Here is a 14,594-nt window from a genome sequence, read left to right on the forward strand (position 1 = left end):
ACACACACACACACACACACACACACACACACACACACACACACACACACACACACACACACACACACACACACAAAAGAGAACAAACTGTGTATGTCACCATGAGCCATAACTGATCTTCATCAAGGCTGGGCTGTTGTTATGCTGGATGCTGGCATCCGTGTCAGAGGTGTTGCTGCACCCTTGCATCTCCATGACAGCAAACATCTGATTGTTCTTAATGGAAATCTCACTGGAGCCACAGAGATGAGGTCCTCCAACTAATCCGACTGCACCCCGCCCTGCAGCTTTTTCAGCCGGACAGTTCCTGTCCCCACACTGCCAGAGGATCGTGGGCTCCTCTGGATCATGAGCACATGCAGGCTCTTACTTAGGCCAGCGTTTAGCTTCATTTTGTTTCCTGTTGACCGTGCCTGGGACATGCTGGGTTCATGTGTTCATTGCACAGCTGCAGGCTGTACTCATCCAGAAATGGAGAGCAAGTCCTTACCACAGTTTATGCACAGACGGGTGACAGCTTGCATCACCTTCAGAGGAGGCCATAATGCATAAATGTCTTAAATATGTTTTGGTGCTGGAGATGACATTTTATTAGGCATAGCTCTTTTCTAATTTTTAATTCTCTCTTTTTTTTTTAATTCAACTCAGCAAACTGTAAAGCATTTCTAAAGTGTGTTGATTTCCTGTGTTGTGTCTTAAGCACAGTGGTTATGTGCGTTAATTAGAAGGGAAATATTATTGAATTTGCAGTGTAGCTGTATTTAAGGTACCTTTTGTTTATTTCCTTCCTTTAATTAGGAGCGGGCTCAGAGACCACGGTGGCCACATCTGGTGGGCACACTTTCCAGATTACGGGAACCTCTGTTGGTGGAAAGGTTGTGACCACCAAGCTGCCACTACCTGCCAACAGCAAGATCGTCACAGTCAACGTGCCAACTTCGCAAGGAGGTATTGCTGGTTTTAATAAGTCACACCTCAGAGGCAGACCTCGGGCAGCATTTCTTCTTTCCGTCCATTTGGGGATGCATGTGTGTTTGTTTTCATTGCCTCACATCAGATCCACACCAGCAGCATTTAAAATGTGTCAGAGGGGCCAAATTAGATCTGGCCCATGAATTGGATGCCATTGTAAGTAATTTAGCGTACTAACCACACACAGAGTTCTCCAGGGGAACTGAGCTTGTCTTTATTCATTTCATAAATGTTATTGGTGCCAGCTGCTGCAAGCCGGACTTTTTGAACCTTTCAAATCAGGCGTTCCTTTTGTCCTTGATTGCGACGGTCAGCGAGCCAACAACACGACTTAGGGGAACTGCAGGGCTCAAGTGTCAGGATAGCTGGTCAATATTTAAAGCACTCTTTCAGAATCAGTCACACAGCTGTCGCAGATTCACCATGGTTCAAATGCGACCATGTTTTTCTTAATGGGCATGAAATTACATGCATCTAAAATACTGTATTTAGCTTGGTTTAGATCTAGATTTATCACCCTGCATCGCTGATTTGTTCTCTGATTCACTGGTAACTTTAGTTTGCTTTTTCAGTTGTTCTCTGGCCTCGTTTCTTTACCCTGAAATATCGTACATCATTTCAAGCATGGCTTTCTAAATTAAGGACATGAAACGAATTGTGAAAACAACTGATGTAGCCAATATATACGTGTGTGTATATATCTTATGATAATAATGGGTCAGAAAAGTGGTTGCGTGTAGTGACAAACTTCAACTAGCTGACAATTTAAGGGAAAGTGTTCCTGATGTGGGGAAACAGTTTAATGGCTTCTTCCTTTGTCCATCCTCCATCAGTGATTAAATTGTTTGTTGACAGATTTCTGTTACATGAGAATTAACGTGCAACTGAATTATCATTTACTATTTAGTTTGGGGCTTGGTTTCACTACAATCATTTGCATTCGTAGATGTGAATGCAATGCACTTCTATGTTTTGTCACTCCAAAGATTAAAAAAATATATATTTGTTGCCTGTTTAAAGGGAATGAAAAGTGAGAATGAATTTATTAGGGCTGTTCAATATAACGATATATATCAGATGACAATATAAAAACATCTATCGTTTCATTTTATGCTATCGTTTGTTTCGTGGTGTTGCAAAATAAACTGTTTACGGCAATTTCCTTTAATTGTTTTGATGGTCACTGTAGTGGCTATATTAATTTCTTAAAGTTCTCTCTTTCTCTTATATTTAATATAACCACACTACACACGGACAAGCGCGTGTTTTTATATGTTGCCGTTAGCAACAACAACGGTATTTTCTACATAAACCTTTCACAATAAAGCTCAAAGATCCTTTTGAGACTTTTCAAAATAAACAGAATCACGTGAAAGAGTATGCCGAGTATTTACAGATGAGAAGCAAATAAGAGCTGTCAGGTGCTAAGAAATAAACCTTAGACTCAAACGTTAGAACAGGCTTTTCCCTGCAGCACGCCGTGTAATAAATACTCACAAAGAAAATGGCGGCCGTTACAACTTATGTCTAAAAATGTATCGTTTCATGCATCGGTTAAAACACTCGACTCCAGCTACATGACGCGAAGCTGTAAACACTTCACGCAAGTCGAGCTGCCCGAGATTCACAGAATTTAAAGAAATTGTTACATTTTTGTGATTTATATCGTTATCGGACGATAGAATTCTTATATCGGGATATGAGATTTTGCTCTTATCGCACAGCCCTACTTTTTATCCTACAACTGTATGCGCTAAATACAACTTAACAGTGGACCGAATGAGAGGAACGTCTTTCCAAACGTAACTCTGTGTGTAATGTTTGAGATGATGTAAAGCAGCAATGCAGAGACTGCTGAAGTTACTGAAGGCGATAAGATCATTCAACAAACGTGGAACTTTTTCAACTGAATTTTGAAAATAATACTAGTAAATATTGTAATTTATGGCCATTGGCTCCTTTAAAAAATATTTTAGTTTCATACACAATTTTTAGGTCCTATGAATTTAGATGAACTCCATCCCTGCTGTATTCTATTTATGCAGAGTATATTATATACTAAGGCCCACAATGTTAACCCAGAACCTTCTTGCTGTGAGGCAGCAATAATAATCACGGCACCAGGTTGGCGTACCGTACTGTACCAGACTGGTCTGCACCAACCCCATTGTGGTGCCCAGTGTGAGCCAGCATGAGTCACTGGTTTGGTGTGGCACACCGTGTCTGCTTCTGTCTTGTTGGCGTGGTATTCTTTTAAGAAGATGTTATTTTGGTTGGATGGTTTTTGGGATGGTAGCCTTGTGTAGTCTGAGGTTCTAAATCAAGACTGTGGATTCAAAACTGTAGTATCTGTACGAACGCCTGTGCTTTTGAGCAGTTTGAAATGTCAATATTGACACCTTGGAGGAGACGGTGGTTTGTTCTGGACACCGTCAGTTCTGTCTGTGGCCCTGTCAAATTATAGGGATGAATGTTGCTCAGCACTTTGGAGTTGTGGCCTGTCATGTTGACATGCTTCATTAAACTGCTGACAGCTCTAATGTGAGTCATATCCAGTGCTATTATGTCAGCATGTGCTTTTAAACATTACATCTGTTAAAGTGAAATTTGGCTTCTCTAAATAAACACAAAAAGAGTTCCTCTGATGATGACAGCGCCGTGCAATAGTCCAGAGTCACGCGTCACATATTTCTATTTTGGTAGGAAAATTAGAAATATGCGCAGCGATGTATTGAAACATACAAAAAATGGAAATAAGGCAAAAGCAGAATTTGTACAAATAAGCTGACAAGATTGGAATTCACTATTTGGTATCATCACCTTTTATTCTGAAACACACTGAAATCTGTTAGGCAAGCTTTCTTGTACTTTCTTGAAGTAGTCTTGAAGAATGGTTCACACTGCACATGGCAAGGTTTCAGCCAATAGCTCTTTGGGAATCACCTTGCTAGTGCAAAATCCCATTTTCCCAGAAAACTGTAAAAAGAAGAAGGAACATTACAGTTAATTTTACACACCTCTTTAAATATATATTTAAAAAAAAAGAGGCAATCAATTGAAAATGAGAATGATGCTCACCAAGCATAAAGTGATTTTTCTTGCCTTTGAAGTTGCCATGAAAGAGAAACTAAGTTCAGGTGGAGTGTAACCATTTAATGGACATATGTATTTATCCAGCATGACTGTTTGGTGCCCTGTTTGGTTTGGAAGGGCTTAAGGAAGTTAGGCAGGAAAACAAGTTTACCCTGAGGTCTGCTTCCCAGACAGGTAGCCCTCTATAGTAGGATTCCTTTTTTCTTTTTCTTTTTTCCCCCCTTCGTCTTTTTGAATAAAAGTGTACCTCTCCACTCACCGGAATCCCAACTCCTCGACCTCTCCAAACAGCCAGCCCATAGAAAAGCTTGTTTGATGTGTGTGACCAGAGCAGCAACTCCCTCAGTCTTACGACCGGGCTTAACGTCCCTGTTTGAAGAGGGAAACCCTTGATATATAGGTTTACCTGCTCGGTTGCGGTTGAAAAACCACAGCAACGAGGGAGCAGAGGGAAAAAGAGCCACGCTCTCATGGTTTCCATTTCTGCCGTCAGCTTCACGTGAGCTCGTGAAGGCAGAGAACCCCGTGAACAGCTATGAAACGCCGGCTTTGTCAGATTAAAGTTAAGAACTAGGATGTGAAATTCATGCATAATATATGAGGGGGTTTCAGGTATGTTGGGGAAAACCCAACTAAGCTTTCAGTGGGTCTTTGAAGATTTTGTTTACCTGCTCAACTAATATTTACAAGTGCCGTGATCAAAAAGTGGCCCTCTAGCAAAAAGAGAAACTTACAAATAATCTATTCAGCAGAGTTAATGTAGGACCGCTGCTTCACATCAGAATTTACTTTAGTTTTGAGCATTTTAATCTTATTAAGAATATTTATGTTTGTTTGATGTTTGTGTAGTTGTTAAATGTAAAGCAATAAGCAATCCAAACTTACTATTTACATCTTTGTCATGTATTTAAGCCACGTCTTTGCAGACACCATCACGAAAGTATTTCCTTCACGTCCAAATTTTCTTCTTTTCTTTGTCGTTTTTAGACTTGTAAAGCTTCCCTCAGAAACCTCATTCAAATGTTACTCACCTCTAATTTTTTCACCCTCCTTTCTGTCTCTCCACTCCTCTCCTCTCTGCAGGTGTGGTTCAGCAGAAAGTGCTGGGAATCATCCCATCCAGCACGGCAGGAGGTGCCCAAACCTACACCACATTCCAGCCCCGCACTACCACGCTCAACATCAGGCCCAATACCGCGGGCTCCCAACAACAGGTACAGCTGTTGTTTTCTCAGGTTACAGCTCTAGTTTGTACTTTTTGTTCATAATTGTGTTGATATATTATTTTCAACCGTGTTTGCCAGTGATGGGAATCACCCAACACCCCACAATACAATTTGATATTATTGCGTTTGATGATGAGCTTTGTGATTACCCCTCTGCTGTAAAAGGCTGATGGGGTAGGGTTATAGCAGAATATCCAAACTACGATAAATTGAGAGTGAGACGATGTAGGATTTTCAAATTGATACCATAGATGTGTCTAGTAAAATCTCGGACTGACGACGATCTCAAGGTCAGAGGTAAAGTTTTCTGAAAATCTTGTGAGCAGAATAAATAGAGAACAAGGCAATGTAGGATTTTCAAAGCTACTAAAAATCTTGAACAAGTTCGAATCCCAGTGACATCAACCTCGATAATAACTTTATACACATGCTCCCTATACAAAATTTTAAGTTACAGATTATGGCATTTTGGGTACTCTGTTATGTATTTAGCCAAAGATGAGTGTAAGAGTGCTGTCTATAGAGAAAACGGTGTAGCTTTATGATAAACACCTTATAGCGAAGTCAAATTTTGTGGAACTTTTTATTTCTTTATTTGTCTTTAATCAGTCTTAGGCATGTTTCTTTTGCATGAACCCAACCTGGATCTTTGACCTAGTTTAAAAAGTAGCTGCTGGCTTTGGAATAATTCATTAATACTGTCTTTATGGATAATATCTTCCAGGTTCTGGCAGGTGGCAGTCAGATCCGTCCAGGAATGACAATGATCCGAACGCCAGTCCAGCAAACAGGACCAATGGGAAAGACGATACTTCGAACGCCCCTCGTGGTCCAACAAGGTGATTTACATTCATTTTGGCTGAACAAAGAATAAAGGAGTACTGCTATCTGTTTTGGCAAACTAACCCGATCCCTGAAAGTATTTTAAAGTTGCCATCATTGTTATAAATATGGGTGTTTTGGGGGGGATTTTTTTTGTACCATTTTGTTTTCGGATTTGATTTTACCCATTATAGACTCTCAGGAATAACAAATTAGGTTTATGTTGAATAAATTAACACAGACTGTATAACAGACTCGTTACTGTAAGTAATCATATTCAGTGTCATGTAACACTCTCCCCACAAAGACCAAAGTGTGGCGGGAAAAATGCTGAAAACTACTCAAGTTAAACTACTGGATGAGAGTAAAAGTGACCCACTGTTTATACAGTTTGTTGCCTGGTTGTTAAATTTGTGATATTGTTCTCTTTCAGGTCAGGGTGGACAGCAGGTAGTGACACAGATCATTCGTGGGCAGGCAGTTTCCACGGCAATATCTGCCGCCAGCCCTGTCGCCACGGTCACTGGCCAGGGAGTGGCCAGTCCCAACACAGCGGGACAGGCAGCAGGCCAGACACCACCCGGCACCCCACGAGCACAGGGGCAAGGCCAGGTCAAACTGACCCTGGCACAGCTCACCCAGCTCACGCAGGTTTGTGAGGTCCTGTCATACACAAGCAGCATATCTACAACAGGCAGCATTAAAATGGATTTCCCCTTATTAATTCACGTATGGAAAGTTGACTACTTTCCATATGCTCTAAACTCTTGCAGCTTTTTTTTCTTACTCTTGGCTCTGTGTTGTCATAGAGAGGGGATATCCTCAGTATGGTCGTCTCAGGCACACGGCTCTGGCTGTGCCACCTTCTGTTAAATCCTTCTGCCAGTGAAGGGCAGGCTGTCGGTATAGAGTTGGCACAAAGCAAAGGTGGCCGTAAGGGGGAGGGGCTAAATCAGCTTCTCTGAGAGAGTGGATCCGCTGATGGAGCACAAAAGGGATCGGTCTAAGATGAACAAGATGTTTTTTGAGCAGTCAGTCATGCAAAGTGACTCTAGTAGAGGCCAAGTGTAAAAATGTAAATCTGGAAGTGCTCTGAATAGGCCTTTTAAAAATAAATAAATAAATAACAAACAGCACTGTGGCCTGTAACCATTTGATCTTGGTTATATATTACACTCATCCTGCTCTTAAAAGTAAGACAAATAACCTGTAGATATACATTTGTCTTTATACGTTGATCTTTAATTGTGTATTCAGATTTATAAATGTTCAGCTTGACAATTTTAGAATATTGCATAACTCTTATTTGATATTAATAGTTTTTTAGGGGCTTTAAGTCTGTCTAAGACAAACTAGGGTTGAAATACTTGGAAATTTAACATTTCAACCAAAAGTGTTGATGTTACAGGACTTATTTTATATTTGTGATTTTTTTTCTTTTAACTTTTATGTTGCAGATCACTTTAACATATACGGTTCTTCACCCAGTAAAGGATCAACTTTACATTCAATGAATGAAAAAGGCTTTACACTCATAAAAATATTGCATTTAAAACAAGACAATACCGCATTGCCCTTGTATCTGATCTGGATTTCTCTTAAAGAAATGGTGTTTTACAATTTTATGAACTATGAAACACAAAGTGGATGGTGCCTTAAACCACATACCTGTTTTAAGCAGTGGCAGAAAAGTCAGAGACAGTTGAGAGGCAGTGGCTCCTTCTGCTTGTTGGCAATTATTTGTTAACATGTAAAATGCCCTTTCTCACAATAGTTTAAAATAATTAAAAAATGATGGACTCCTGTGGATGCATCAGACCCATCACTAAAGAGTTCAGATGAGATTTTGGAGGGTTAAAAAGAAGGTCTTGTGTACACAAGATGTACGCAGTGCTGATTTTCCTTCACCTGGTTGTAATGAGGTTTGGGAATTAGTGGGGGAAATAGGGTATTACTACTCCTCAGATAATGGTATGCAATCAACATTTGTTACAACAGGCAATTTATTTTGGATTAGACTGGACTGTAAAATTTTATTTACAAGCTTTCCCGTTCTGCTTCATCCTCCCACAGAAGCAGCAGGCTGGATCTGGTGTGGATCGGCAGGCTGGTGCCAGTGGTACTCAGCAGGCTCTCACGGTGATGGTTCAGGGCCAGGGTCAGACCACCGGCCAGCTGCAGGTCATACCTCACGGGGTCACTGTCATTCCAGGACCTGGTCAGCAGCTCATGCAAGCTGCGCTGCCCAACGGCCAGGTGCAGCGGTTCCTCTTCACACCGCTGGCTTCAGCTGCTACGCCCACGTCAAGCACAGGTATGATAAGAGACAAATGAAGGGCAGATGAGGCCTTTTCTACAACTTGCATTAAGGGATAAAAAATAAGTGTGAAACTTAAATGTGATGTCTGAATTTAAGTGCATGTCTGCTTTTTCCTTTTTCTCCTTCCAGCCACAACAGCAACCAGTCAGCCCAGCTCCACGTCAACCAAAACTCCAGCCCAACCTGCTCAGCAGGCCGCTGCCCCGATTCAGACAGGGGCAGCCCCTCTGGCCACCGCCAGCACCCCTTCATCGGCCAGCCCTCAGGGCCAGTTACCCCCACAGACGCAGGCCCATATGCCCATACAGTCTCCTACCTCGCTGCAGGTTAAAACACAGGAAGGAACGACCCAGCTGCAACTGCAGCAGACGTCCCACGTCATCAGTGTGTCTGGACTTCAGCAGCAGGTATAGTTACGACTAGCAAAAAAGTTAACTGCATCCTCAGTCACTCCTTTCCCCTCAAAGATGATGACTGTGACTTTTATTCACATTTAAAATCCTCCAGTGAAAGCCTCACAGCAGCCGGCAGTAAACCGGTTTGCAGTTTGGTGCAGTCTGTGGATTTGCCATTGTTTCCCACTTTGAACTGCGATTCAGCTGACAGTGTGATTTGTTAAAATTGTGAATTTTCTGTGTTGTGGCTGCAGGTGTTGGCCCAGCTGCAGGCCCAGCAGGTTGGAGGCACGCTGCCACAGCAAATCAAGCTGCAGCTTCCCATCCAGATACAACAGAGTGGGACCACCTCAGCTCAGGGAGGACAGGTATTAGATTCAGCTTGCTACTCCAGGACTTTAGATCCTCAGAAAATAAAGAATGAAAATGCGTTGGATGTAAAATTAAGCTTGTAGCAAAATTGTATTGCACATGTTCTAATGACCCCAATAATGTCATCATTGGGATGAAGATGTTAAATAATCTGATCCTTTATTCCTCTACCTTTTTTCTGTATTTACAAAGCCACTTTTTAAAAAAACAAAACAACAACTATCCAATGAATCCCCATTTAAAGCACAAGCTGACTGCCACACTCTGCTTTGCACAGATTGGGAACGTGGTTACCATCCAGGCCGCATCTGTCCAAGAGCAACTGCAGAGAATCCAGCAGCTCAGAGAGCAGCAGCAGCAGAAGAAGAAACAAGCTGCAGAAGCAAAGAGAGAGTTGGCGCTCAACGCAGCCAGCCAGAGCGACATCATTCAGAAACAGGTGTGTATGTACGCAGCTGTCACAGTCAGGTTATCATCTCACTCCAAAACTCCTGGCCATCAGTAAATAAACATTCGTCACCCTTCAACCTGGACTCTGTTTGATTTTACAGCTCAGATCTGTCTTTGTTTATAAAGCTTTATCCTGGCAATGCTTGTTTCTGTGTTTGTTTTTATCTGTATTTGACATTCTGTGCTGTGCTTAATAACAATACATTTCTATAGATAGATGTTGTTCGCATCAAACTGCTGGAAGTTCACGGTAATAGGTCCTTGACTGACCTGTTACCATGAATGTCATACTTCTGATTTTTCGTATTTCCATGAGGTTTACTCCGTCGTCCTTCTGTGTCGCATATTCCAGGTGGTCATGAAGCAAAACGCTGTGATCGAGCACCTGAAGCAGAAGAAAACCATGACGCCTGCAGAGAGAGAAGAGAATCAGAGGTTTGCCTCCAGATTAGGGTTTTTCTGTGTGTGTGTCACATGTGCTGCTTTAAAAGTCAACAGGTTAACACTTCATTAGTACCGGGAGGACACATTAAATGGCTTCTCAAAGCAAACATCTAATAAGCCAATCAAATGGTAGAAACAGTACATTTAGGCACGTAGACATGACGATGAAGATGATCGGATGTTTAAATTAAGTAACCAAATGGGAACAAAGGTGGTTTAAGTGGGTGGTTTTAAGTGCTAGACAGGCTGAGGTTTTCATGCAGCACTGTGTCTAGGTTTATGAAGAATAGATCACTGAATACAAACATCCAGTGATCAGCAGTTCTCCAACCTCAGTGTAGTTAATGGCAGAGATCAGAGAAGAATGCCCTGATCTGAGGTTCGCTAAGACTCAGCAATGGAAGGCAGGGAGGAAAAAAAAGAAGTGATGTGCTGGTGCGGGGAGTGATTTATTAGCCCCCTTTAGTGCATGTCTTTGGACCGTGGGTGGAAGCCAGATTACCTGGCTGGAGGGTGGATTTGGCTCATAACCCTTAATGCTAATTAAGCATCATTTATAAGTCACAGCTCACCCACATATCGTTCCTCAAATGTCCATCCTGTTGTTACAACTGCATTCCCACTCTCCAATCTCTGACTGAGTTTTTTGGCTTGATGTGTTCACTGTACTGCAATGGCCTCCACAGTCACCAGATCTCAATCCAAAGCCTGCAGCATCTGCATGACACTACTGTGTCTTTGACTTGATACCTTCTCATGCCCATGTGCACGCTCGTATGCATGCTCCCTGCAGCCCATACGGGATCCTCTTCTCTCTCCGTCTGACTTTTGTCTAACACATTGTTGGGAGGTGCAGAACAACATGGGAACATTTGGACGTGTAACCACCAACAGCTGCATGTCTTCACTGTGACCCTACAAGCAGGCAAATCCCTTTATAAATGACGGGAGTTGTACAATAAAAATATACATCTCTCCTCGACTCCTTTGGGGATTTGTGGTGCCGTAAACTTCAGAAAAGCGACTGAAAAATTAGTCGGAAATTTAAGCCGCCCCATTTTTCACTGCATCATCCCTGTGACCAATCCTACCGTTAGTAGGTCGATATTTTTTTATGCAGAACGTGTTTGTTTTCCAGGCAGCGAGCTACGATTGCTGCTACAAGACCATTTTGTTTACCAAGCTTAGGACAACTGCAACTGTAAAACAAAAGCCAAAATATTCAAATGCTTAAAAAAATGTTTTTCTTCGTTCTTCCTTTCCTCCTTCCCGTGTTTTTATGTTAGGTAGAATATACTCTGACCTATAGCCGACCCTGACAACCATTTGTTTATGTCCACAGGCACTGTGTAAACACTGTACCCATTCACACAGACCTGAAATACCAAACCCAGACTACCGTGACATCAGTACAGCAGCTCAAGCAGCAGCTGTCTGTCTTTGCTTATTTTTTCAACCTTTTTCCATTTCTTCATGTCATCCTTTTCTCTCTTTTCCTTCAAAACACGGTTCTGTTAGTAATAACGCGGAACTTTGGCATCCATTTGCATGTTTATGTGTGTCCTGCTTTATTCCTCCACTTTCACGCTGCATTTGGCCTCTGTACTTCAGCAGGCACGCGGTAGGATCCCTGGCCGATCTTTAACCTCAGCAGCCGAGGATGTGTTTGTGTGTTGTTCGCACAAACTCGGCGCCGAACGAGGCAACGGCTTTCGATCTCGTCTGTGAATGTTAGCGAACACAAGTGAACATACTGGGAACACATAAATCGTGTGGATTTATTTGATTTTGCGAAATGAAGCTGCTAACATGTAACTTTCTCCCTCTATGGATTCTCATTTGTTTGAATAACAATGGCGTGGATAACATTTCTTCCTCCTGCATCCAGTCCCACTCTATCTGTTCATCTCTCAACATGCCTCTCTTCCAGTCTTCCAACACTCAAGTCTACTCGCTTGCCACTGAAGCGTAGAGTCTTATACAAATAAACACTAGACAAATAAATAGTCTTCTCTGCATCCGTACAAACATGCGGGTGAGTAATAAAACTAGAGATGATGTCACGTTTGCCTAACACTTTTAGAAATTAATCATGTTTGGCTCAGAATTTAAAAGAAGGAAATGTTCGTGCTTTTCTAAGCAGTGGGCTGCTAGCAGAGGTTTTTGGTGCTAGACACTTTGTTTGAGCTTAAACTCGCCACCTGCTTCGGAGTTGAACTCCCCTTTTGACTTCAGAACTGCATTAATTCTTTGTGGCATGGATTCAGCAAATGGAAATGTTCCTCAGAGATTTTTTGTCAATATTGACGTGAGCGTCACAGCTGCTGCAGATTTGTCAGCTGCACATCCATGATGCAAATTTCCCGATCCAATGTATCCCAGAGCTGCTCAGTTGGATTGAGATGTGGACTGTGGAGTGCATTATTCTGGTGGAATGCTGTCAGAATAGGGGTACACTGTAGTCTTTAAGGATGGATGTGGTCATTAACAATACTAAGGAGGCTGTGGTGTTTAAGTGATGCACAGTTGAGCGGCCTAAAGGGTACCAAGAAAATTAAAGAGTGGTTGTTTTTAGTTGTGGTTGTCTTCCTATCAGCTTGAAGCAGTTCTCCTGGAGAACTGCCACTCACTGGATATTTTCTCTTTCTCAGCCCATCCCCTGTAAACCCTAGAGATGGTTGTGTGGGAAAATTCCAGAGGATCATCTGTTTTTGAAATACTCAGACCAGCCCCACATGGCACCGACAATCAGGCCATGTTCAAAGTCGCTTTTCTTCATAACCTGCCTAATATTTCTCAGATTTTAACCCTTACTTGATTGCTCACAGCTGAGAAAGAAGAGATTTGGAGGCAGATAGAGATGAAATGCAAGTTCAGAAGCTGAGTCAGAACTTTGTAGTTACATGGATTACACAACTGAGCCACGAAAATGCCTCGCGGGCTTGTTTTCAGAGAAATGCGTTCATTGTTCATTGACACGGACTGCCATTTCTTACATGTGGAAAGCAAAATTTTAATATTTCAAAGTAGCCACACAGGTTGTACTTCATGAAACATAGAAGCATTGTTTGGATTAATGCGCTGCTCCAGCCCACTGGTGTGTCATAGGGATACATTTCTTCCTCTGTGACTTTGACTGTACTGACTTTTTGAATTCTAGCTTCAGATATGTGATAATCCTTTCCCTCCCAGCCCTTTCATCCTCCTCTGCTCTCTCAGCAGGAGTATTATGTGTGTTTAATGTCTTTAAAATGCCACAGCACTTTTTCACATGGGCCTTCATTAGATTTAGTAGAGTTCTGGGTTTTTATTTCTTCTTTTAGCTTTTTTCTTATTAGTCTGCAACATTCACAGTTTCAGCACTTTAACATTAAATACAGTATGCTTTTATGAGTTGTGATTTTTAGTTTTAAGAGATGTGATTGCTCTCTTGTTTTCTCTCTCGACCATATTCTGTTCTCATCCTTTCAGGATGATCGTGTGCAACCAGGTGATGAAGTTCATCCTAGACCGGATAGACAAAGATGAGAGGCAGGCAGCCAAGAGGAGGAAGAAGGAAGAGGTTGTGGAGGCCAAGAGGAGGTTAGCCAACGCCAGTAAGCTCTCCTCGCTCCTTTACCGACACAAAGAGAGCCTCAAGATGGAGATTCTGAAGAAGCGGGCACTTCTTGACAAGGAGCTGCAGCTAGAAGCCCAGGTATGAAGCAAGCTTGAGACATGAAAAAATATTAAAAAAGCATAAAGGTTTTTACTCTGGGCGTGATGTTTTAAAGGCAACTATAAAGAACTGGTGACAAATGGCACTAGAATGCCTTTATATTGCACAAAAAGGGCAGGAAGTGACATTAATCGCATTTGTTTCTGGGGTTGAATTCTCCAGGAGGAGCTAAAGAGGGATCTGCTGCGGATGAGGAGGGAGAAGGAAAGGGCTCAAGCTGCAGCCCAACAGGCAGCCCAGGCTGCCGCCGCCGCCGCCGCTGCCACCCACAACCAGCAACAGCAAAATCTGTCCCACATCACCTCTCAGCATCACCTTAGCACGACTGTCAGCTCCACACACAAGAGGAAACGGGAAGAGGAGAGGGAGATGACAACGTCAGCCAAGTCCAAGAAGAAGAAAATGATCTCTACGACGAGTACAAAAGAGAGCAAGAAGGACACAAAGCTCTACTGCATCTGCAAGACGCCCTACGATGAGACCAAGTATGATTGATGCTCTGTTAAACACTGTCACAATAAGTGTTTAGCTGCATTGGTGACAGCACTAAGCTGAATAAAAAGAAAAAAGACTGGAGACGTGCAGCTGTCCACATTAAAACATTCACAGTTTTTACTGCCCTGATATCAGAGGTCAAAGAATAGACGATGTTCTCACTCTCAGCCAGTTACTGTTTTTAAATGTACTCTTATTTTCAGGGTTTTACTCAGTATTGCTCTATTCATCAAGTCCTCATTGAATTAAACCTGTCTTCTATTGCAGAACAAATCCTTCCAATCTCA

General features: G+C 42.2%; 1 protein-coding gene across 6 annotated transcripts in view; it reads left to right on the plus strand.

Annotated features, from left to right (window-relative positions):
* Positions 1 to 14,594, plus strand: part of LOC102303614 (nucleosome-remodeling factor subunit BPTF) — a 54,120-nt gene that overhangs the window by 28,012 nt on the left and 11,514 nt on the right. For all 6 annotated transcript variants that reach the window (XM_005942752.3, XM_005942751.3, XM_005942753.3 and 3 more), the window contains 11 exons: positions 799 to 948; positions 5,149 to 5,279; positions 6,016 to 6,130; positions 6,547 to 6,764; positions 8,187 to 8,427; positions 8,563 to 8,840; positions 9,083 to 9,196; positions 9,478 to 9,639; positions 10,003 to 10,085; positions 13,566 to 13,791; positions 13,975 to 14,297. In XM_005942752.3, coding sequence (XP_005942814.1) covers positions 799 to 948; positions 5,149 to 5,279; positions 6,016 to 6,130; positions 6,547 to 6,764; positions 8,187 to 8,427; positions 8,563 to 8,840; positions 9,083 to 9,196; positions 9,478 to 9,639; positions 10,003 to 10,085; positions 13,566 to 13,791; positions 13,975 to 14,297 — 2,041 coding nt within the window. The remainder of the gene's footprint in view (positions 1 to 798; positions 949 to 5,148; positions 5,280 to 6,015; positions 6,131 to 6,546; positions 6,765 to 8,186; positions 8,428 to 8,562; positions 8,841 to 9,082; positions 9,197 to 9,477; positions 9,640 to 10,002; positions 10,086 to 13,565; positions 13,792 to 13,974; positions 14,298 to 14,594) is intronic.

Source organism: Haplochromis burtoni, unplaced genomic scaffold (assembly GCF_018398535.1).
Source record: "Haplochromis burtoni strain Fernald_Lab_line unplaced genomic scaffold, NCSU_Asbu1 Contig_348, whole genome shotgun sequence".
Classification (NCBI taxonomy): Eukaryota; Metazoa; Chordata; class Actinopteri; order Cichliformes; family Cichlidae; genus Haplochromis; species Haplochromis burtoni.